This window comes from Neopelma chrysocephalum, unplaced genomic scaffold, assembly GCF_003984885.1.
Source record: "Neopelma chrysocephalum unplaced genomic scaffold, ASM398488v2 Primary Assembly neopelma1_68, whole genome shotgun sequence".
NCBI classification, from domain to species: domain Eukaryota; kingdom Metazoa; phylum Chordata; class Aves; order Passeriformes; family Pipridae; genus Neopelma; species Neopelma chrysocephalum.
In genome coordinates this window covers 7,820,510-7,846,017 of record NW_020897727.1, presented here as the reverse complement: position 1 = coordinate 7,846,017, position 25,508 = coordinate 7,820,510, and the positions used below count along the sequence as shown (strand labels likewise).

Below are 25,508 nucleotides of genomic sequence, written 5' to 3'. Positions count from 1 at the left end.
CACTGAGAAGACTGTGTTATACCGTCCAGTTTTGCCTTTGGTCATCCACACATTTCAGATGCCTGTGCAGGTGAGTCAATGACTGAACACCCAAGGGAAGGAGAGACACCCTCAGTCCTGTCCCCTCACTGGAAAACCAACAAGGTGTTTTGAAAAAATATGCAGTTCTGTTTCTTTGTAATAAATTGTGCTCAACTCACCTCCAAAAACATCAGTTCAGCAGCCCAGAGGGAGCTCTTCCGTACTAGTTCATCCCCTCTTGTAAGGCTGCTTGGTAAGATTGGGGTGTAGGACCCTGTGGGGTAATGTTTGCTGCTGTTGCCAGTGGGGTTTCTCATCTTAGGGGGTTTCTCATCTGCTGAGCTCCCCCCCCTTGCATCTCCAGTAGCAGCATCAACACCTATGCTGAGCACATGCTCCCCCCTCTCCTCCTGCTCCTCCTCTGGGTGAGAAAAAGGAGACATACGGTCAACCTCACAGATCCTTACCTTTAAATCTGTCCTTAGGGTGTGAAGGACTTGAGATTCCCCCTGTCCCCAAAGTGCCTCCTGTGCTTGTCATGTTTCCACCAGAGACCAGCAGAGGCTGATCCATGTCCTGGTGCTGATGAGAAGAGCCAAGGGACTGCAGGTACTTTCTGTCCTTCACGGTGATGCCAACGCACTGAGAGCCAGACCCCAGCCCTCTCCCACCTGTCACCAGCCTGTTTTCCGCATCAAAGAGAGATTTGCAAGGGTAGATTCTTATATCTAACACTTGCTTGAGGTCAACCAGAGAGATATCTCTCCCTATTCTGCTCTGTCAGGCTCAATCTTCATAAGGTAATGAAGAAGGCCCCTAGAGATTCCTGACTCTTGGCTGGGACAGGTGTCCCTTCATTGTGACAGTGAACAGTGGGAGTAGATGTGAGGGCACCTCTGAGGGAGCTGGAGTTCTCCTGTTGTTCGTAAAATTCAGCCCCAGCCTTATCAAACTGCAACTGTGACTCAGAAAGTGATGTAAGAAAGCAGGGAGAGGAAAAGGAAGGAACTGTTCAACCCTCAGCAAAGCTTTGTCGCTCCTCAGGTGGAGGAGCTTTGTGCTGGAGTGGTTTGGAACAGGGCGCTGGCACCTGTTTGAAACACAAATGCCATGTGGTATCACCCCACCACCACCTTCCATTGAAAACCAGTCCTGATTAGCAGTGTGGATGCGGTGCTGAAATCTGGTCCTGAACTGTGAAATTTGCTCTATAACCTTTTCTCATTCCCAGAATGAAAATTGTCCGAGAACAGCCTCATTGCCCAGATTTCCTTGGAAACAAGCCTTGACCCTCCAATTGTACTGAGGGATTGAAAACATTGAGGGATCTCCCAAGCCAGCAATATCAGGGTAGGAGCCCACATTTCTTCTCTCTGGGCCACGACTGCCCAAAAACCTGGTAAATACCAATACGTGGCGATTTCAACGGTGAGAAAGCAACAAAAAAACCCTGGAATTGTAGCAATGTGAAAACTCAGCTGCAATAGTAGCAAAGTGCTGGGGATCAGGCAGGATTGTGCCCATAGCTCAGTTTTAAAAAAAAAAGAAAAGTGCCAGATTAATGGGCATAATCAAGGCTGACATTGAGTAAGAGACAAGAACGACTAATCAGATGCAAACTTAGCTGATGCTGGCATTACTGAGGGCCTGGGGGCACAGTCCAAGGATGAAAACATAACATCTTATCTAACCAAGGAGTCATTTGTACACTGCCAGTTACAGCACGTCCTTAAAAAAGGAAAGGAGGAAAAAGAAAATATCTGTGGCACATGAAATTATTTTATGCCCCAGAAATGATAAGAAAGCAAAGCTAAGTGCTCCTGCACCCAAGCTTTATAGAGGAAAAGCCTATCTCGAGTTAACCCATTGCAATGTCCACTGTAAATCCCCGGGATGTGAAAAAATACATTTAAAAAATAAAAGTGAGTTGGGGATTAAATCAACACTAGTATAAATAAGACTCTTAAAAACTCAGTTTAGGCATATTTCTTGCTGTTTGGAGCTTCATAGGATACATGGGGCTGGGCTGCTCCTCGGTTCAGTGAGAGTTCAGGCAGTCTGGCAATCCTCTTCTTTTGGCCAAGGCTCCTCTTCTGGCAACACATTCCCCTGTTTCTCAAGACTCTTCTTTTCCTCCAGATTCAACAGGACGTTGACCTGGATCTCACACAACAGCTCATGGAAAGGAAAGACCCTCTGACACAAAACAACGTCACTGGAGAGGGAACTGTAGTGTCAGGGAAGGCGTCTGGAAGATGAATCCGGGAATAAACCAATCACTCCAAGCTACATCACTTTATGTGGCTGAGTTTTGTTTCCAGTCATTTTCAGTATAGCTGATGAGTCTTAACAGGGAAAGAACTTCTGTGTAGAATTCAGTAAATTAAAAAAAAAACCAAAAACCAAACAAAACCATCACCACAGTTCTGCGGGGAAAAACTGGAATTGTATTTCCATAATACGGACCTTTCCCAGAAAGGCGTGGGTCAGCGTGAAATGCAACACCACACATCTGCAAGGAAGTGTGCCCAGTTCAACACCACACATCTGCAAGGGAGTGTGCCCAGTTCCTCCCAGCCTTTTCCATTTTCATCATTTGCCATCTCTTGAAACCTTCCACCGTGACAACTCACAACCACAACCCAACTCCTACTCAGTGGGAGCTCTGGGACACTGGGGCTGCCTGGAGTTGGTAGGAAGAAGATGCAGGTGGCAGGGGCAGTGGGTGATGGTGGGTAGGAGAAGTCACCTCCTCTACCTCCCCTCTGTGAAACAATGTGCACAGCTGGAATGAAGCCTCATTTTTCCCTTCCAGCAGCAATTCAAGGTGTGATCCATGTGCAGCACTGTTGGGATCTTAGGGCAATGCCTCAGATTCTCAACGCTGGCCTGTCTTGACGGCCTTCAGCCACTGGTGACACTGACTTATTGTCCTCACAAGCCTCAAGTGACATCACTTGCCCTTTCCCCAGGGGCTGGGAGCCCAGCAAGGTGCCATTGGCACGGGCGTGATTTGACATGACCACTGCTCTGCCCTGGGAGAGCGACACATGTGTGTGAACACCTCTGCACAGCCCTTCTCCAAATGTTTGTGCAGGAAGAGCCATAAATGGGGCTGTATTGACCCCAAGATGCAATCCAAGTGTTTGAGTCTAGGCCTTATCTACATCACCTTATCAGGAGGAGGGAGCACCGATGCACCTCGGGAAGGGAGGGGACTGTGCACACCACAGGGAATGGCCTCGTCCCTTCTCCCCTGGCACGGGGAGGGGACTGTGGGCAGAGCTGGGTAATGATTTGTCATCACAAGGGCCGGGGTGTCTCTCTTTGCAGAGGAAACCTTGGCCGTGATTGACAGCAGGGCTGGTTTTTTGCCGCTTCCCTGGCCGTTGTCAAGTAATAATGAAGCTTTGTCAGTCCATCATGGACATGGATATGCCAGATTATGTCGACTCCTTGGACTCCTCTTACACCATGCTGGAATTCGACAACCTGCGGGTGCTCCCCAATAACACCGGTGAGATTTTTATTAGTTTCCTCTTGAATAACCTCCACTATCTTTGTTGCAAAGCTGAGATCCTGGGAAAGACAGGTGGGAGGTGTGGGGCAAAGGGTGGAAGGGGTAATATTTAAGCAGCTGATCTGTCAACCTGTGGCATCTGTGGTTGTGTTTGGGCTGAAATGCGACCCTTTCGCTTGCCGGCCCCATTCTGAGTTGTTCTTTTCCTTGGTGTGCTGAGCGCCATGTCCTGAAGAGTTTGGCAAATGCTGGTGAAGTTTTTCACAGCACTCCTTAGGTCTGTCCCCCTTTATGGCTTATGAGAGGAGTTAATACCAATATTTCTTCCTTCAAATGCGTTTCATTCCCATCTATGACTTAGGTCGATATTTAATCCTCGGGAAAACACGTCGTCTCAAATGACATTTGTCTATGACCGTGTGTCCCGTTCAAGTTGTTCCTAAGGATTTAGTCTGAGAAACAACATCCAAATCATTACTTTACTTGTATTTTTAAGGGTTACCAAGATGGTCCAACAGTTTTTATGGCACAAAAGAACTTGGCTGCGAGACGGGAGTGTTTATAGGCAGAGACTTCCGCTTTGTTCACAGAAATAAAGCTCATTATGTGGTATTTAGTTTTTGTTATTTAGTTTTTGAGCAGTCAAAACTACTCTGACATAAAGTGAATGCTATTCTGTGAAATTAACTGCTCACTGTGTACAAATAAAGGGCATTTTGGTCACATTGTGTGAAACCACCGTGTAACTGAATGAGATCCCAACGTTAGCGAAGCCTTTGGAGAGTTTTGGCTGCATTTCATTAAATTTGTTAAGGAGCTTAGTGAAATTAAGATGGGATTTTCGTGTTTGCTCATTAGCTGGCTCATCAAAAGAAATCAGAGTTTCAGTAGGGCTATTGTCCGCAATATAAAATGATTAGACTTATTATTGTGGGACATGGAGGGATAGTAAAGTTAAGAGGTCCATAGAAATTTGAATTTAAGTTTGACTTCAGTAAAGCTCTGGCTGTCCCCAACTAAATATATATTTTTGCCATCTGCAGATAGCCTGTCTCTTATTTCTTATCCTTGCAGAAAGGTTTTCCACCTCCCATCCTACTCCAGAAATGATATTTAACACAGATGTTTCTGTCGCTTGCTGCCGAACAACAAGATACTTTTAACTTTTTGAAGTGGTACAGATTTCCTCAAAATTCAAAATTGTTTTGCAAATGAACCACGAAAGCCTGTTTGGGGCTCTCTGGTGATTCATGCAGTGGAACTGACAGGTTGAGTCTTTTCTGAACTTTATCGGGATTGTGTTATTTGTTGAGCTGTTAATGAGTAACTGGTTCTCTCGGGAACGAGCTGTTTTGAAATTAGCTTGTTTGTCTTGGGTAAGTGTCCTCTTCTACAGTTTGTAAAAATAACTTCAAAAAAGACCTGAAGTGTCTATGCATGGAAATATATTGCCTACCAGATGAATTCAATTCCCAGGGGTAACTCAAAATCACACTTCCCTCTGTAGCTTCAGAAATAATTTAAAATTTGTTAGAATCAGGAAATAATCTCATTTTAGATACTTTTACAATTATACTGGATTGTTTTAAGCCATATTTTTCCCAAGACTTGTGTGTATTTTTTCCCCTACTGAATCTAATGGCAGCTTTGCCCTCTATAAACATGAACAGGAAGGGATGCAATATTTATTTTAATGGATTCAGGGCAGTTTCTTACACTCTGAACAATTTCAAATGTGAAAATTAGAATATTTTCAAATAAGATCATGCTTTCTTGAAGCCAACTCTTTCCTTCTTTGGAACATTATCAAAAATTTGGGTTGATTAGTGCTGTGGAGCATCTTGGGTGCTGAGCTTTCTGCTTCAGGAAGCTGCTGTTGGTCTGAGATTTGCCTAGATATGTGTTTTGAATTTTCCACCTTTAAGTAGCCCATATTTTGCCAAATATTTTGAGACTAATTCAAAATAAGGAATAGGATCCATTATAGGAGGAATATAACAAATTGCCTGGTTTAAACAGGAAGAATGGCAAAAGGAAACGAACAAAAATCAACGCTAATTTCCTCTTTCCTTTATAAATTATGTGTTGTACCAGCAGAATTTTCCCATTCTATACAAACTTCTTTCCTTTACCTTGGCTGGTGTTGCAAGCCATATTCTCACTTAGTTTTTATGTGTTGTTAATACCCCTTTCCTCATGCTCTTGTCAGAGTTGTCTCATTTTGCTTAAAACATGAAGCATTATTGCAACTCTGCACTCATTCTTTAGTTGAGGGAGTGTTTTCTCCCACGGTGGAGCTCGTTTTCCTGTTTCAGCACTCAACCACCACACTGATCCTTGGGACTTTGGCACAGGGTTGGTGAAATACCTTTCCCAGCCCCCCTGCTGACCCAATTCAGACCACAAAAAAGCCACCAGAGATGTTTTGGCAGCACTTGGTCGTCCCTCAAGCTGCAGGTTGTGCCCGGGAGGAGCTCTGGCCTTTCTGGCTGGCCTCGTCATCATTGATCCTGTAGGATTCGGGAACACTAAATCAAAGCTATGTTTTAGATCTCAAAACCCCCTTGTATTTGCTAAAAGCTGCTGTAGAAAGCCGCTGACCTGCCTGGGTTTCAGTGCTAACCCCCACCCTGCCCTACATCTGTGTGCACAGGTTTTGCAATGCTGGCTTTGACCACCAATTTTGACTGTGTGTGCAAACCCACGTTGGGGATCTCTTCACATTCTAGCCCAGCACTTGGAATTCAGGGATTTCTTAGCTGCAAATTACGTGCATCAAGACTGGCTTGGATTGCTGGGTAGATCAAAGCAAAAGCCATTCTGGAAAGTATTGCAAGACCATTCTCTTTTATACAATGTGCATCTAGAAGAGATGTAACCAGTAATACAGCTGGAAGGAAAAGCAGGAATTAGCCAGATATTATGAGAACATCCTCACTGTCATTTCCTATCACTGCAAAACTGGCATCACCATTTCAGCCCTGGTTAGGTAATGACTTACAAACAGAGGCAGTAGGTACCAAAAATTGGGATGTATTTCAGTTGTGAGCTTGGCTGATCCCAAAGCTGGTGAAGCCACTGGGATACTCTCATCAGCATTAGGGGTGTAACTCCCAACCTACATGCTGATCATATATAACTCATAAAAAATATTTGAAATTCAGATTTTTCTGCCAGTGACCCTTGAGACCAGTCCTAGTGAGAAGCCTGGACACAACCACGAGTCCTCAGCTCAGCCTGGGGCCCACACAAGGTCAAAAGGAGTTATGGCCTCTTTGTGGAGAATACAACTTGCATCTCTCCAGTGGAAATTCCAGAGGCATTGTGGCATGGCTTAGGAACTGTTCTGTTTACTGTGGTGATGAGCATCTATAACCAATATATAACTCTCAACATCCCTTTCTAAGGTGGTGAGGACAGTTGTGAGCTTGGCACAGTTGTTGTGAGCCAGGTGGGTCCTGGTCAGATCCATCCTAGTAGCCCTCAAGCCCAGCTCAGGGTGGTGCTGAGCTCCAGGTATCAAAGAGGCACAGAGTGGGAAATGAAGCCCTGAGCAGGTTATCACCTGGTGTCAGGCAGGGATGGAGTGAAGGAAGCAGATTTCACAGGCAGGGGGCTGTGCTGGCAGGGATCCTGGCCTTCCTCTGCCTTTTCTCACAGTGGTCAATCCAGGGAAATCCCAGAATTCCCCAAATACCAGGCAGGTTTGAAAGCTGCATCAAAATATTCTTCTGGTGCGTGGGATACCAGTTGTGCCTTTGCTGTTCTCTGAGCTAATTCTCATTTGGAACTCATCATTGGTTGGTGACAGGATTTTATAATTAAAATTTATCATCATAATTAACATGTGCATTCTGGCTTAGGGCTTTCCTTTTCTTTAGTGTGGTTTTTTTCTTTTTTATTATTTCACGTTCAACCAAGATGAAAAGGACACGTGGCTCCTGAGCAGGGACTGAACTTTTAGCTGTGTAACACCCAACTCGCAGTTTGTCTGTGTTTCCACGGGTACAAGTGAGGGCAAAATTTGGTTTACTAATTTCCATGGGCCCTCGCACACACAGTGCTGATGGTCCTTCCTCCAGTAATACTTGGTTTAAGGCCAGATTTTTAATTTCTTCCTTCTATCAGCCAGCAGGTCCTCAAATGTCTTTACTCACATAAAGGAAAAAAAGTCTTTTCTGGTGAGAAAATACTTTTCAGCACCAGGAACATTTTGCAGTCCGTACCTAACTGAAGGTTCATTGGAGACCCAAACTGGATGACCTTGACTTGATTCCCCTGAAGTCACTAGAGAAAGCACGAGTGGAGCTAAGAGGAAATTGGCCTTCTTATCTTTATTTTTGTTGTGCAATTTTTTAAATGGAATCCAGCACACTCAGCATGTTTGTTTATGGTCATATGCTCCTTCAAAAAATAGATGGAGCAACAGATGCACATATGTTTAGCAGCACAGTTATCCTCAAGGGAATATTGTAGTACAGCTCATTTAATACTGAGTTATTAAACAAAATGAAATGAAGAATCATTGCAAAAAAAACCCTAAAAATCAATGTAAATTACCCTTAAACAGCTCTGACGTAGACAATGTTCCCAAAGGATCCAAGTGTCACTTACTGACAAATGTCAGAGCTGGGACCATCTTACACAGATTTTGGAAGCAGGTAAATCTCAATTTCTGCATTATGACCTAAGAATGACTTTAATGCTGTCATTCTTTCTTGTCATGTTGCTCCCATAATGCTACAACCTACTTGTTTATTCATCCATACATCAGAAGGTGAATAAAGACCAAAAGGGATTTTTTTAGGGACTGAGGGGAATTCTGACCTTTGCATTTGTGAAGTCTTAGCTAAAAATGTCTTAGTCTCAGCCTTACCTAAAAAACTTTCCAGTTTTTGAAAAACTAAAGCTTTATTGGCTGTATTATTTTTGGGGGGCTTTTGATTACAACTTTCATTGCATAGCAAATATTTTCACTATAAATTTTTGATGTGTATTCATACACAAAAATAGCCTTCTCTCACTCTCTGTATATACACATGTTGTGTGTGGATTACCCAGGGCTATTTTTATGCCTTATGGATTAGAAGATTCCCTCTGGGCTGTCCAGACCAGATGACAATTCCTCCCCTTTGAGTAATTTTCTCAAAGATTTCTCATTGCTCAATACAACATCAGCTGAGCTTTCCTCATCGCTGCCCATCTTTTCTGTCTCATCCCAGAGACACGTCAGGACGTGTCTTTGTCCCTGAGACTTTTTCAAGGTCACTGTAGCAGGAGATCAGATCCCCTGGAGTGCAGAACCTGCTCCCAGAGGTGTGATAAATTCATAAAACCATCCTGCAGTGAGTGCCCCGGTCAGGGCAGACTCCACAAATATTCCTCCTGTTGGTGAGATGTAAACACTCATCTGCGTCTTCGCAAGTGTCTCCTTATTTTTCCATCCCCAAGCTGGGCCTCAAATTAGGAGGATTAAGAGGGCAGCGAGTCTGGTGGTTAAAGCCGAGGGAGAGGTTCCAAGGGGAGTCTTCAGCAGTGTGTACACACAGCCCAGGGCAGGCAGGGGCAGAGCTATTCCTGCCCCAAATGAGGGGGTGCAAGCGGAGGACATGACAGAGGGCATTCATATGACCTAATTTTAGGTCCCTAATTTAGAAGGTTGATCTTCTTGCACACCTCTGTTGCTTTCCAGTGGAAAGCAATGAGCTCTTCAGAGGGAATTTCAGAGCAGGAACCAGACTTAGAACTAAAGTGATCCCTGTGGGAGCTGCTGTCTCTGCCTTTCAGCTGCAGAGGAACTCTCAAGAGCAGCCTTTTATCTCCAACACCTCTGTCATTGCATGAAGCAGTTCATCCTTTGTGCTCTGCTACCTCTGCTCTGCTTTCTATTTATTCAAGTTAAGGAGTTTTTGCCCATTGTCCTCTGCAGATGCCAGCTTTGAACCATGTTCTCCAGGTGACTAATTGAGGAGATGGCTCTCCATCCCTCAAAAACATGTATCTCACATCCAAGTGAGGTTTCTCTAAATCTATCAAAAAAAGAGTAGTGATAATTGATAAATTCTCACAAGCAGTTTGGGTTAGGCAGCTTGAAATCCCTCTTTTCACCGAAGCAAAGGAAAACGTTGATGGCAGAAGCAAAGCAGCTGAGCTGCTCTCAGGTGAGGCTGGGAAGAGCACGACCATCAGTTTGGAGGCTTTTCCAGCGTGTGTGGGGCTGGCTCGGTGCTGTTTGCTCGCACAAAGCACCTTGGCTGGCTCTGGTGTCCATCACGGGTGGGTGGTCTAATGGTCCCTGTTCTCTGCCCACAGAGGCCATCGCGGCTGAATCAGCAAACACCAACCTGCTCCCCAACGGCGTCAGCTCCCTGTGCTCCATCTGTGGGGACCGGGCCACCGGCAAACACTACGGGGCCTCCAGCTGTGACGGCTGCAAGGGCTTCTTCAGGAGGAGCGTCCGCAAGAACCACGTCTACTCCTGCAGGTACCTGCCCCCGCTGCGATCAAAATGCAATTTATAGGCGCTGCGAATGATTTGGGGTGGAGAGATCAGGCTGAACGAAGAGGCCACTGTGTCAAATGCCAAATTGCCATGCCATGGGTGCCAGCAGTAGAGCTGTAGTTTGGTTTATGGCTGGAGGACAGGGAGATGAGGAGTAAACTCAGTCCTATCTCATCTTGGACCCTGAGGCCTTCTGTGGCACTGAGAAATCCCTTTAGTGAATTCAGCATCACTGCTTTCCCCATGGTGCAAATCAATGGAAAATCGTAGACCTGAGGTTTGACTGGTGTGTAAAATACATAAATACAGGCCCTGAGTGTGGAGTGACACCATGACCTTGTCACAGCCCAGCAAGGGGAAGCCAAAGTGGCAAAGGACCAAAGCTCCAGAGATTTCATCTCAAAACCAGTTTGTCTTGATTTTTCCTGTAAAAAACAACAAGCATCCAAGAGTCTGTCACCTCCAAAGCCTCCACACATCCCTCCCCTCACAGCTTCTCCATTTTTGTTTTGAAATAAAATAAATGATATACACTGATGATTTTATGATCATTCTGAGAAATGAGCGTGGACCAGAGATGATTCACATCCACTTTGGCACAGGTGTGCATTTGAGAGGATTTTTTGACCAGGAGGAGGCTATAAATTATAAATCTGCTATCTTGGTTGACCTTAGGAAAAAGGTGTTTATTTTAGCATAGGAGAAAAGGGGAAAAAAAACCCAAACCTGGACACACTCAAATCCTTAATCTCTAATTAAAACCTGGAAGTTTTCTTTCTGTTCCAAAGCTCTTCCTCCTGTAAGGGCGTTCCAAATTTTTCCAGTGTGAGTCATCCTAATTGTTCAAAATGTTCCTGGTGTCCTTATCACTCCAGGGCACATCAGCCATGAAAAACACCTGGGGTGACACCAGTGTCTACCCACATGGTGCCCATCCCATGAACCGTGGGATTCCTGAGGGAGGAGACTGCAACTACTACTGGTTTCTTTGGAATTTCAGCTATCAGTCTCCTGGGAGTGGAGTTGCTGCCCCTTCCCAGGAATCCATGAATGTCTGTGATACTTGGCAGCTCAGGGAAGATCCACAGCGTTGAAGCCAAGGAAATGGCCAAGCTTGTCTGCAAGTCCTTATTTGGTGAGCTGTGCTGCATTCAGCCCAGCTTGGAGCTCTGGTACATGAAGTAACTGAAAAGTCTTTGGGCCTTTGTACCTTTGGCTTTTAACTAGTCTGGGAAACTGCCCCTGCATTTACAACCTGGTGATGGTCCCGGAGCAACCCATGTCATCTCCTGTCTGCACAGCAGATTCCTCTTCCATTGCTTCACCCAACATGGCAAAAGCTGCCAAATCTGCCTGGGCCATCCCTTGAACAGCACAGAGGTTCCTAAATCCCCACAGAAATGAGGATGAATTAGGTGGCCACGTGCCTCGAAACAAGGCCACAGACACAAAGGGCTTGTGGTCCATAATGCAGTTATTGTACATGAAATGGGACAGATAACAAGGAAGTCAGACAAACCCTGACACCAAATACCCAAAAACTGTCTGAAAGTGGGAGATGGAGCTCCTACAGCAGCACAACTCCAGTCACAGTCATGCTTTCACAGCCAAAACCATCCCAGTCCCTGCAGGGTGGGTGGTCTGAAGTCGCTGTGCTCCCATCTGGCAGGAGCAGCGCTGGGGAAGATGAGGAGCTGGGCCAAGCCAATGTTGATCCAACCCATTTCTTGCAAATCTTTGGCTCTTCTCTAGGTTCATGAAGAAGATCAGGGAGGTCTGGGGCTGTATTTGAGGGTGCTCAGTGTGAGGGGGTTGCAGATGCCAGGCTGGTTGCTCCATGTTTTCTTTCCCATCTCCTCCCAGGTTCAACCGACAGTGTGTGATAGACAAAGACAAGAGGAACCAGTGCAGGTACTGCAGGCTGAAGAAGTGCTTCAGAGCTGGCATGAAGAAAGAAGGTAGGTGCAAAGAGACATTTCCAAAATGCCTGTTGCTGTCTCAGACCTTGCTCCCACCTCAGAGTGTTGTGGAGAACAGCAGCAGCCCTGGCTGGAGAGATGATGTTTTTTTTATTGCAGTGAGAGACTTTTTTGTTGTGGCTGAAAGCCCCACTTCCCATTTTATCTCAATTTCAATGAGAGCCTGGTGACATTATTCACCCCTCCTGGGAGGCTGGAAAGTAGTACTGGGAAAGGGATGAGCTTCCTCGGGGTTTGTTTGGTCTCTAAGTGCTTTAGAGCAGCAATTTCCTCTCTCCGTACCTGCCAGTGTGACTCCTAATCCCAGCTGTGCCAATCTCAGTGAGGATCTGCCATTCTCATAAATGCCATCAGTTGACTGCCTCAGATGGTGTGGTAGACTTGGCTGATGCTTGTGTAGCTTCCTGCAACTCTCAGGGCAAGGTACAGCCTGGGCACGATCCTTTCAGTGCCAGAGCTGGTCCTTGGTGGCACAGGGCACATGGGCAGCGCTCCTGGAGGAGATGACTCAGGTGTCCCCCGAGCAGGGATGTGAGTCAGAGCCAAGCCCTTCAGTTATTCTGTCCTCGTGGTGGTTACAGCATGGCCATGAGCCACCAGTAGCACCAGTACTGAAGGGCCAATCCAAACTTGGCCAACGCCTTTCGCTGCACTTCCCACTGCCTGTATTTGGGAAGGAGTGGGAGTTTTGTAGGTTTGGGTACCAGTGACCATCAAGTACCCTTTCAACGCACTGAAGGAAACACTGAGTGTCACAGGGACTAATGCTAAGCATGAAAAAAACCACTCTGTTAACCTGTGCCTATATCCGGCTTCTCTGGGAAAGTCTGGGGCCTATCCCAGCATTGCTGGTCCCTGCTCATCCAGTGTTTTCATATTGGGAGAGCATGGATGATACTGTTTTACTGATTCCAAGCTTTTCGTGCTTGTCCACTGAGTGTTCAGCAAAGTGGGGACCCGACCCACAATGGGTGGTACCTCCCCGTGATGTGTCAGTGGTTGGGTGGGTGGTGGTTTCAACACTCTCCACCCTGTATTTGTGCTGGTTTCCAACCCACTGACAGCTGAAAGATGAAGGAGGTAGAAAGGAGCTTGAGAGTTTCTTTCCATGTCACCGAGTTCGCTCAAGGGGTGAAATTGTGGTCCCACTGAAACCAAGGGGAAATTTGCCACTCATTTCTGGTAATTCATAAGATTTCGCTGGTGATGAGACAGTCTTTCCAATGTTCTGGCCATATGTTTTCCTGGAGAAGAGTGTCTTGAAATTTGGCATAAGCCATGGATGTAGCAAAAATGCCTACTGGTTTAATTCAGGAGAAATGGAGTAAATACAGCAGATGAAAAAATAATTAGAGTTTAAATTAATTAAGGCCAAACTAAAGCTGATCTGGTCAATTCTAGATGGGGATAAAGCCGATTGCTGATGCAGCTCCAGCGCTTGGAAAGGCTGAAATCTGGTTATCAGCTCTATTCTTTGAGCTGAAGCATGATTTTTATTGGGTTTTATGGTAAAAGTTATAAAACCTTGGCTCAGGCCTTCATCACTGATTGCAGCTTGATGGAAGATGACTCATTTCAAGTTCCACATGGTCACATTCTTAGAAACTCTTTTATGAGTGCACAGTCAGGTTGTGTGCTCACAGACTGCTCATGTGTTTAAGAAGGAGGATTTTAAAGCACCTTGAGCAAGTGCTTTACAGAAATCAGCTTAGCTGACCAGAGATATATCCCAAGCACGTGTGCAGGAGTGGGAAATAAATTTTCTTGCACAATTGTGTGCACAAAAAGAACACAGCTGTTTGCCTTGGGGTGGTTCTAGATTAATATTAAACAGAATTGCGAAGCTTTAGGGAAAAAGAGAAGCCATGCCTTGGATAGGGTTCTATTAGGAGGATACAAATATTTGTACAAAAGCTTTTGGCAGCGTGCACAGATCTGTGTTGGGAGGTGGCAGTGGTGACACCCACAGTCGCTGTGCTCTGTGAACCAAGAGCTTGACACTCTTTCCCTGGCACATCCCTTTAGAGCCAGCCCCTGTAACAGCAATCAGACTTTCCAGGGTGTGGCAATAGCATTGTTTACCCACAGCAGAGGGGAAGAAGCTGGAAATGATCCTTTTCCCAGGGAAAATACACCTGGGATGGGGTAAGCCAGGGCTGTGTCACCCTCACAATGACGGTGCCCCACTGACCCACTGCTCAGTGTCTGTGTGTACAGCGTTAGAGAACTTGCTGTTCTCCAGCAAAACTAATTGATAAACTGCAATTTTGGATCCAGAGTGATCTTTTTTTTTCCAGTCTTCCTGTGTTGTAAGATGTGATGTGACACTTTTGGATCTTTCTTTTTTTCTGTTTTTTTTTTTTTTTTTAATTTCCATTTTGGAAACAATTCTAGTGGATAAGATTTTTCAGGGTGCTGTGTAGCCTGGTAGAAGGGAAATTTCTGCCTAAAGAAAAATCCCTGTGATGTAAATGCCTGAGTTAGCTTTAAACTGTGTCAGAAGAGGTTTGCCATTTGGGGCAGCTGGGCAGATGTTGTTAAGAAAATTATCAATAGGATCTTTAGATTGCCTAGTTTGTATACTCTGAATTTGATCCTACCTTAGGAAAGGACCAAGACTGCCCCACACATGAGACTCACACCTTCAAGCTTGTGCATTGAGACGGGACCCAGGTTCCATCAGTGCCAGCAAGACCAAGATAGGGCCTAAACTTGAGTCTTGTGGAAAGTCCAGTCCCCAGACTTCTTAGAAATTAGCTCATTCAGGAACACTCGTATCCCAATTACTTTTTTGGTGCCAGGAATTCACTTGAATAACAATCATCAGAATTGGGACAAGGGGAGAGCAAAAGGCTTGCCTGAACACAAACCCCTTCTGGTCTCCTGAAACACCTCTAAGATGAGGATTTAAGATTTTTACAGAGATTCCCTCCTTTATCCTTTTTTTGTTTTAGGGCCAGGACTGTGCCACAGTGAGGTCTGGGTGCTTGGGGGATTTTGCTGGCTGTTCTCCCTGATTTTCTCTCTTTGCACGGAAGGTTCGATTTCCATTGTCTTGCTCAATGCTACGGGACAGGTTTGTGGTCACTACAGCACCAGTGTCTGAGGGGAACACCAGGTACTTAAACACACAAAGGAAACAGTAGGATGCTATTTTTAGCATCTCACTGAGATCATGTTTGACCTTGAATAAATTAGCAGGGTGTGATTTCTCAAGTGAGCCAGGTCATCTCCTCACATGGAGCTGAGTGAAAACCTGGAAGCCATTTGAAATGCCAGCACTGCACTGTCAGGATTCAGTTTGCTGGTGGAAAAAAAAAAGAGGGGTTAATATTTAACCCCTCATCCCCTTCAAAGTAATTTATGAATGTACATGAACTCCTTTAGTTTCATGCAGAAGTAAAAAGAACTATCGTATCACTTACTGCCACAACACAGTGGGACGGTATGGGGCTATTTTTTATTTATTTTTGTGAAATTGGACAGGTTTATAGGACAGTTTTATTAGTGTTTTGAAGGAACTCTGTCTTGTTTCATACCTTTTGTTTACACATCTCTTCTGCCAGCTTTCAGAAACTGGGACTGCAGTTTATTACAAAGAAGGATGGAAAAGATAAAGGATCTTCTCCACCTGCATTAGTCATAAATCACCCCAAAAGCCCATGAAAGGATTAAATGTGTGTATACCACTGGGATTTATTTGCGAATAAAACATACCACACCTACAAAATCTGAGGCAGCTTGGGGGGAAAAGATTATTTGTGGATATAAATTAATCAGGCAGCAGGAGGAGTAAATCTGTTGGTGGAGACAGAAACACTGTGAGCACCAATGAATGCCAGGACTGCACAGGCCATTGCACCTTCCTCCTCCTGCTCTCTCCCTATGCCATTTATTAATACATTCCCAACTCCCCCAGCATTAAACGAGGATGTTTTTAGTGGAATAATAATGGAAACACTAATTCCCATATAGGCAGGGCTTTAACCTCCACAGCTGCCGTGGAAAGTTACTGGTTTGCTGCTCTCCCCTTCCAGCCAGTGCCTGTGCCCGTATTTATTGGACTCCCTGGAGGTTCCTCATCCCAGGCTCTGGACCTGTGTGGCAAAGCAGCAAGGACACATTGTTTGGGGCACGGGGGGTTGTTGCAATGCCACAAACACGCCGCTGTTTGCTCAGAGCCGCCCGTGTGTCCCGCAGCCCATCCAGAATCCTTCATGTGCTCCTGGCAGGAGGGTCCAGCTTTGCCCTGAACAACAAACCCCCTCCAAGGGCTCCTCTACGTCACAGGGAGAATATGTTTGTTTTCCCATCTGCTTCTCAAAGTCAGGACATGCTGTAGCAATGACAATTCCCTGGAGGGAGACATGGGCATCATCTCGCCCTCTCTTCCCTCCCCCAGGGGAAAGTCCGGCTTGGGGCCACACCATCCCTGCCCAGATCATGGTGGGGACTCACAACCACTGACGTCCCCTTTGGTAGGGCTGCAGTGGCCCTTCACGGTGTTTATTTTCTTTGGGAATGTGCAGAGGACAAATTAGGGGGAAACAGAAAACGAGGAGCAAAGCTTTTGCCAGAAACATAATGGAAACAGCAGCCCCTGGGAGTCAGTCAGCACTAGAGTTCTAGTCTCTCCTGCAAGTTTGCCGAGTTTGATTTATGCAAAGCCAAGATCACACCTGAACCCAGCACCCCCAGGGCCAGCACGTCCCTTGAGTCCTCCCACTGCCTCACCACGAGTGACCTATCCCTTCCTTTTTACAAATACAATAAATACAGCAATATAATTACCACACAGTAATAGATTAATTTTTGTGGCAGGTAAAACATTAACTCCCGTTTGTATCTAATTCCATCACGTCTTGGGTACTTGCAGAGATAACACCCAAATCACCTTGAGAAAGTTGGTCTGTACCATCCACTTACACTTGAAGATTGAGCTTATCAGAACATGAGGGAAGCACTGAAATATGTGCCATAAAAAGATCTGGGAGAAAAACAGGCTGAGGCTTCTTAAAGGAGTTTGTCACCGGGGACCAGGTCTGCCTGGGTCTGTAGGGCTTATGTAAAATAACATGTGTGACTCAGTTGGAGAGGCAAAATTTGTACCTTTTCTTGAAAGTAGGCAAAAAGAGCCACATTAGCCCCTGGGAGCTGCATGGGGGAGCATCTAATATGAAACCAGGTGTAGAAGCTTGGTGGGGACTTTCCAAAAAGTCAGTGGTGACACAGATTTGGTCAGGCTGAGCGCTGGGTGCTGCTGCCCATCTTCCTGGTGTCCCAATAGAAGCCATGAAGGGTTAATCCATCCCAAACATTAATCATAGCTTGTGATTCCTATAACCACCCTCACCTTCAGGCTGGTGAGGGTCCCTGGCTGAACACTCCCCATGCACAGGGAGGTGCTAAGGTGGGTTAGTGGAGCTTCCCGAGGGCTGTAGTTGTTTTTTCCCTAAATTGATGACTGTTTGTAAAGGCTCCAGGAATATGTTTGTGTGTTGTCTCTATCACAAATCAATGTACCCATCCAGCCCCTTGCAGGCAAGGTTGATTTTGAGGTACAGAGTAGTTTTGGTGGCTGGAGCCCAGCAGACCCCCCCAGGCACAGCCAGGTCCTGACTGACAGCAAGGCTGAGCCCCAAATCCTGGAAAATAAATACTCCTGCAGATAAGGGGAGGTATTGATTTCTGTCACTGTTGCTTGTTTTCTGCCCTTTCACTTTGTTGGCCTTTCATCAGAGGCTGGTTAGGAAAACAGAGCAGCAGTTGGACAGGAGCTGACAAAAACCCACCGTCCCTCACCTTGGGCAAAACGGTGCCCACGTTCCTCCTTTGCAAGAATTCCCAGGAATGAGTCCTGTGCAGAGTGATGCTCTAAAACAAGACCCAGCAGTGAGGCAAAGTCCCAAAAGAATGATGGCAACATGATTATGTTGACTCTGCAAAAAAAAAAAAAAATCATTCCTGGAAAAATCTTCTCCCATGGCCACTTTTGAGACAAAACCACAGTGTTTTACATCCAAGGGGTTAAAGCACAGAGTGAGTCGTGCTTTGACAGCTTTGTCTGAGTCATTCCTCCTAAATAAAACCAAAGGAGTCTGGAATTGCTGGATGAAGGAGGAGGGATGTGTTGCACTATCACCACATGCTAAATCTTCCCGCTCCCTCTGCTTTAAGGACCTGACAACTGCCTTTCTGAGCTGTAGCAAGATGTCTGAGCTGTCAGGAAAACACCAAGTCTGTGTTCGAGCTCCTTTTCCCAGCCCTGTGTGCTGCTGGACAGAGGCAACAGGGCTTAGGGGAGAAACCAACACTGAAAACAGATTGGACTGTGTCTAAATTCTCCTTTTTTCTCTTCTGCTGTGTTATTTGATGGCTGCAGTGGAGGCGAGTCAGCTCTTGGAGCCCGTGTTGCAAAAATAAGCTGCTGAAGTGCAATCCATGCCTTATGTTCAGTGTGCAGGGCTGATGGAGAAGGGGCTGGATGGGCTTTGTGCTTCAGGGACAACAAAGGTTTAAAGGGTGGAATGGGTCTCAAAAATCAGTGTTTTTTTCAAATTCACTGTGACATGATCATAACTTTTGGTCTGCAAACCCTGGGACCACCACCTGTGATGCCTCAGGGGCAGGGGACATTTCAAGGTTGCTTTGAGGCGGGATTAGAGGGTGAGTTTTCCAATGCTGCTGTAAGAGGAGCTGCAGCCTCAGGAGCATCCTGCTATACTGGGAGCTCAGGGGAGGAGTCCTCAGTGCAGACATGGCAGAAAGGGTATCAAAGGCCAGGGCTCCAGCACTGTGGGTGCATTGCCGAGTGAAAAGGGTTCACACTAAATCCCTAAACTCCCCCTGAGCTGCATCAAACCCGGTGGGAGCAGCTGACGTCCCACAGGTGTTGCTCTGACTCCCAAATGGCCTCATCTCCCTCTCGGGCTTGGTCTTCTCCCTCCCTCAGAGCCTGTTTAGTCTTATTCCAGCATCCAGCAAGAGTGGAGTGTCTTGCAGGTGCTAAAGCCTTGTCCACTCCTGTTTAGGCACCACAAGGAGCAGCAGCCATGGGCTGTGGGGGGAATTTTCTCACCACCACTGTTCACTCTCTTCCCAGCCGTGCAGAACGAGCGCGACAGGATCAGCATCCGCAGGAGCAGCTACGAGGACAACGGCTCCCTCTCCATCCACGTGCTCACCCAGGCTGAGGCCATGGCACAGCAGGTATGACATGTGGAGACAGCCCTCCACATGGCTCTCTTTTTTTTTTAAGAGGTCTCTCTTTTTTTTAAAGTTTTACAATTCAGAAAGTGAAGTGGAAGTTGAACAGTTGCAGACAAAAAATGAATCCTCTTCATAGTCAAATGATTCTAAATTAAAAAGGAAAGAAAACAATCAAAAATCCTTATCAAGTTCTTTGGGAAACAGAAAAGGAGGAAAAAGTCTAAGGAAAGCCAAAACAGCTAATGTTGCAGTTTTTACAGTTACTCATATCCTATGATTCAGGTAAAGGTAATCCTGAGATTGAGGAAGCAAGGTAAAAATGAGCCAAAACTGGCTTTGGATCTTCTTTCTGTCCTTGGATGGCTCTTGCACAAACCCACAGGGAAGAAAATGCATTAGAGATACCCAAAAACAGATAGGAAAAATCCTTGGTGAGTTTTCAGGGTAAGATACCCTGTTGCTTTTGAGGTGTGAGGTACAAAGCTGAAATTCCAGGGCTTAGGGATGTTACAGAACCTGGGTCCCCTATTCCCTCATCCTAAAATTGTTGCTGCACCCCTAAAAACTCCTGGCATTCACATGGAAGTTTATCCCTCCTTGCTGCACACTCTGTCCTGCTCCAAACATAATGTTTCCCTCATGGTTGATTGTATCTTCTCTTATAACTTCTTTATCAGGGTAATAATTTTAGGGTGGAAAAACAATGTGAATAAAATCACTGGGCTTCAGCTAATGCTGATTGCATTTTCATTTCATGTTCCACCATGAATTTCACCCTGAGTGTCCTTTAAATTCTTATGCAAATACCCTTTTTCTACTGAAACATATGGTCCAGATGTTGCGTATTACATGCAGCAATGAGTCCACTTCCTTCTCAAAAATGATGTTTTAGCCCTCTGCCCCCCCCACGCAGCCCTTCAGAAATCAAAAAGGGTATTTTGTGTCCCAGACAGTAACTTGGAGGAGAAAGGCTGGATGCATTTCATACATTTGGCTGGGTTAAGTGATTGATAGGAAGCTGAGCCCTGATGCTGCTAGGAATGGGAATATTAATCAGGTTTTGTCCTGAGCCAGCCTGGAGAGTGGGGAAGGAGGTGGAGGAGGGAGGGGAGTGTGTTGGGACCGAGCACCACCTCGTGGAGGCTGCACCAGGGGCTGTGTTTGGATAGGACACGCTGCTGAGCAGATGAGTGTGAAACCACAACGGGAAACGACTCGTCAAGGGCCTCATGAGGATGAATTGCTGCTCTGGAGGGTGGGAAAGCAGCTTTGATCTGGTCCCAATGCAGCTGGATTGTTCCTCTTCCAGTATTTATCCCTGAGCCCGGTGCACAGCACGGACATTGCCATGAAGAAGGTTGCAACCATCCATGATGTGTGTGAATCCATGAAACAGCAGCTTCTGGTGCTGGTGGAATGGGCAAAATACATCCCAGCGTTCTGTGAGCTCCCACTTGACGACCAGGTAAAATGCAAAAGCCTTTTCCCTGCAAACCCACTGCCTTTGGTAGGAATTCCTAGCCTTGGATAGGAATTCCCAGCCATACCTTTCAACAGGAGAATCTGACATTAACATACAGATCACCCTATGCAGGGTGATAAACTAACAGGAGAGAAAGAGTAATAAAGGCCAAAGGATCAATTAAAAATAACTTGAGTAGCGAAGTCCCCTAAATATAATAGGGTTGGTTAGTCCAGTCTGCAAAAGGACCCAGCCAAAAAAGACTGATTTTCCCTTTACTGGTACCTGGCAGCTGAATGTAAAAGCTGTTTATTTCCTAAGAACTCAACTAACTCAAGCCCCTCTTTGCTCTTTTAGCTGAAAACAACTTCTTATTTAGTTTGCTGTGAATGTAGCACTTCTCAAAGTGAACATATTCTGGTATTTTCTAGCTCTTAATAGTACTTTATCTGTAGATCTGACAGATCTAAGCAAACGCCAAATTTGACTTAATTAAACAGCAACATCTCACCACTGCTTTCCCTGCTTTTTAAATATAATATTATGTCTTTCTTCTGTGCCCTCTCCAGGTTGCCTTGCTCAGAGCCCATGCAGGGGAGCACTTGCTCCTCGGGGTGGCCAAGCGGTCCATACCATACACTGATTTTCTGTTGTTAGGTAAGGTAGTGAAATCCACTCCTGCTTTTGTAATTCACTCCCCCAAGTCATTGCCAAGTACTCTGCCTACCTGAAATCCCCTCTTCTGGGCATGGTCTGCACACCTGGGATGAGACTCGGTGCTTGGGAAGTGTCTGGAGAAGCGTAAAAAGCAGCAAGTAAATTCAATGGGATTTTTATAACTCTTTCCTTACTGCTTTGAAATTGTGGGTGAGAACCTCCTCAGTATTTAACTGGCATCTCAGACTGTGCTGCCTTATTTTTGTAACTGAAATTGCTAAGACACAAGCAATGAGGTATTTGGATATCAGTCCTTAAAGACTTAGCAGAAAGGTCTATTAAAAATTATAGTGCACATAGGTATTTCCTTTTCATGCAGCTCTCTGTCACCAAAACCACGGGTGGGATTGTTCTTGGAAAAATGAGAATGTGACCTTGAAAGCCACACACTAAAGAAAAGAGGGAGGGATATATTTGTTTAAAAAAAACCCCACGCCAAAAATAAAGATGCAACACTGCTTACAAACAGGTGCTCGATATAAGAGAGGGTAAAGCAGAGCAGAACGTGGAGCAGGCTTTGTGTACAGTGTGGATGCACTGACGTGCAAATGAGATAATTAAGGACCAAAGAATGAGATCCATGGCTGGCTTCTCAATTGGGCATCAGATCAGGAAGCTGCAGACTGGAAATCTGCTGCAAATGGGCACCGGGACTAGCCGGCAAACAGGCCTTGGGGTAACTGCTGGCTGAGACTGTGTCTGCAGAGCTAGAGCCAACATCTAATGGCGAATTTTTCTTGTCTCCCCAGGGAATGATTTCATCATCCCAATGCACTGCCCAGAACTGGAAATCGCTCGTGTGGCCACCAGAATCCTGGACGAGTTGGTGAAGCCCTTGCGGGACATCCAGATCGATGACAACGAGTACGCCTGCCTGAAAGCCATCATCTTCTTTGATCCAGGTGAGCTTCCTCCTGACTGCCAGGATGGGCTTGGAGAGGAGTTGAGGGCCCTCCAATAACCAGGAAAACCCCTTGGCAGCAGCTCTGCATTTCACCTTGCCTGTGCTGTAACAGCCAGTGCTCAGCAGTGCAGGCATAAGTGACCTGTTCCTGAGTGTTTTGCTGTTTAGCAGATTAGAACTGCAGCCAGGCTAATGTGCAAGACTGCAGGCCCTGGAGCAGTTTGGCTGCTTCACTAGCTTGGCTTTGGGAAAGCCCATCAGCCTGAAATGCAGGAGATGACTATTAAGGACATATATGCCTGTAGTGAATTATGTATAAGCAAAGTGAGTCAGCAGAGCAGCAGTGGAGCTCTATCAGGGTCCAGAAAGCACCATTAAAAACCACAGAGAGCTGGGCTGGTCAGGGCACCCAGAAATATCAGGAATCTGCTAATGGATGTTGCTGGCAGCCAGCACAGGCCCAGGGCAGGGCTGATCCACACAGGACGGAGAACAGGGAAACACAGAGGCAAACAACAGCTTGTTTTGAAGCTTTGCTGTATCCTCATTCCAGAGGCCTGGGGGTTCTGTCTCAGTCCAGGCTCTCCCCAGGCACTGCTGCTTCTACAGCACACAAACAACCTCTTGCTACAGCACTGGGGTCCCTTCAGTGTGTATTGCCCTGGAGCTCAGAGAAGAGATAGGGGAACAACCCCAAGCCCAGAACAATGCCCTTTTATCCTTGGCATCTATTAGCATGGAGAAATTAGAGTATCTTCCAGTAATTATTGTTTTCTGCTGCATTTGCTGATTCAAAACCAAGGTCCAGGAGCTTTAGAAACACCACAAACTTCAGCTCTCCAAAGAGTGAACAGAGTGAGGGTGGTATTAGCAAATTGAGTTTGACAAATCACCTTCTCAGCTGATCAATGTCTCTGTGCAGCTTAAGATCAATGTGACAGTGAGGAGCTGAGGTTTCAGCTGAAAGGAAATACTGTGAAGCTCTACAGAAGTGAAGTTCATTCATGCTAACGAGCAGGCACGTCCTCAGAGCTGCATGCTGACATACAGTCATTTGTTAACCACTTTATCTCATCTCTTGGCACTACGATCCCTAAAACGTGGTGCCTGTGGTTTCTTTGTAGACAGTGAAGAAAATGGTGCAGTGATCCAGAAATCTCAGTTTTAGATACCAGCAGAGACAGCAGTGGAAAGCTGTAAATCCCAGCACTTCACCCTCCTCAAAGTCACATTTACTTACTTGAGCAAAGCTGGACCAGTGACCCATGAAAAATAGGATTGACCACAGGTCAAAGACAGGAGAGCAAGACAAGAACCTGTTCCTGCACGGGGTGTAATTACAACATATACAGGCACTAAAACTGCATGGATTTAGTGGTGGTAGTTGGAACTCAAAGTTTTCAGGGGAAAATTTGGGGCCCCCCAAAAATTTAACTTTGTATCATTTTTCCCTCTTGTCAGTTGTTTGGTTGGAAGAATAGTTATGGTTTAACTTCTGAATCTTTCCTCTTTACTAATGGCAGTAGGCAGACATGTCCACTTCAACCAAGCTTCTATTTTCTTACTGTTTCCCTTCAAAGTCTCCTCAAATTATTGTTTCCCCTTAAATTACTGTTTCCCCTAAAATTCCCCTTACTGCTTCCCTATTCCACATGAGATATCCCAATGCTAATCTATCACCTTACCTTGGACTCTGTCAAAGGATCACTTGCATCTCATCCTTTTCCCTCTGCAGAGCCTGACTGACAGGGCAATGCTTCTCTGGTTACACAGGCCAGCAATTAACTTCCTTTTCCCCCTCCCCAGACTGCAAAGGCCTGAGTGAGCCTGGAAAGGTGAAGAACATGCGCTTCCAGGTGCAGGTGAACCTCGAGGATTACATCAACGACCGCCAGTACGACTCCCGGGGCCGCTTCAGCGACATCCTGCTCCTGCTGCCCCCCCTGCAGAGCATCACCTGGCAGATGATAGAGCAGGTCCAGTTCATGAAGCTCTTTGGAGTGGCCAGGATCGACAGTCTGCTGCAGGAGATGCTGCTGGGAGGTACGAACACTGCTGAGGAAGGACATCAAAGCTGGATTATCTCAAAGCTTTTATTTACAGGGCTTCATGCCTGGGTTTGTGTCTTCTGGGGGATATGTGGTAGGGAGAACGGGGATGGTTTTAAACTAAGAGTAGGCTTAGATTTGAAATTAGGAATAAATTACTGTGAGGGTGGTGAGGCACTGGCACAGGCTGCCCAGAGAAGCTGCGGCTGCCCCGTCCCTGGAAGTGTCCAAGGCCAGGTTGGGTTGGGTCCTGAGCAACCTGATCTACTGGGTGGTATCCCTGCCCATGGCAGGGGGTTGAAACTAGATGATCTTTAAGGCCTTTCCAACCCCAACCATTCTATGACTCCATGAATTGTGGCTTGAACATGGGTCTCTCTTACTCCAGTCCAATCCCAGAGCCCTTTCTTTCCAGTCTAGCTCTAAAAATCTGACAAGTTTTATAGCGAAGGGTGCTCTCTGTGGTGTGTCACCAGTGGGGCACTTGACTTTTAGGCCTTCTACCAAACTGAGGCAGTTTGCAAGAAGACAACACACTTTTTGTTAGCACCATGCAGAAGTTATAACTATATGGGGAACCCTGATAAGAGCAGCAATTGGGACACACACACAGACAGAAGAACAATGTGGCTGGATATTAGTTGAAAGCCCAGACATCCCAGGAGGTTGTTCCTAGACAGTGAGAGGCTGACAGCAAAGAGGGGAGGAGGGCAGGAAGGAAGCAAAGATGAGCCATTAACCTTCACCCACAGAGGTCTTCCACATCCTCTCAATAAAGAAGATTTAGCCCAGAGCATCTGGTTTCTCAGTAACTATGCAAAGAATGATGTCTTTTCCCACTTCCTCTGCAGGAACCACCGTTGATGTCCAGTACCAGTCAGGACCTCCCAACCTCAACCTGGAACCGCTGCCAGGACACGTCCTCCAAAGCAACATGAACTCTGTGATTCACACAGCTCCAGACCGTAGGTGTCCATCTTCACATTGTTAGTGTCAGCATAATGAAGGGGCTGGGCAGGAGAAACAGTTTAGGAAAAGATATTTAAGTTTATTTATACGAGAAGTTCACAGCCCCTCTGGCTGACTCCTTTACTGGGTTAGGGAGATGCTGTGTTCTGGAAATGCTGTACAGTGGCCTGCAGGTTG

The 25,508-nt window shown here is 46.0% G+C and overlaps 1 protein-coding gene across 1 annotated transcript in view; it reads left to right on the top strand.

Annotated features, from left to right (window-relative positions):
- The first annotated feature begins 3,232 nt into the window (after positions 1-3,232).
- Positions 3,233-25,508, top strand: part of LOC113968544 (hepatocyte nuclear factor 4-beta-like) — a 24,122-nt gene continuing 1,846 nt past the window's right edge. The window contains exons 1-9 of the mRNA XM_027685196.1: positions 3,233-3,538; positions 9,854-10,025; positions 11,907-12,001; positions 19,125-19,231; positions 20,541-20,696; positions 21,263-21,350; positions 22,160-22,312; positions 24,121-24,357; positions 25,214-25,327. Of these exons, the coding sequence (XP_027540997.1) occupies positions 3,424-3,538; positions 9,854-10,025; positions 11,907-12,001; positions 19,125-19,231; positions 20,541-20,696; positions 21,263-21,350; positions 22,160-22,312; positions 24,121-24,357; positions 25,214-25,327 (1,237 nt within the window). The 5' untranslated portion in view covers positions 3,233-3,423. The remainder of the gene's footprint in view (positions 3,539-9,853; positions 10,026-11,906; positions 12,002-19,124; positions 19,232-20,540; positions 20,697-21,262; positions 21,351-22,159; positions 22,313-24,120; positions 24,358-25,213; positions 25,328-25,508) is intronic.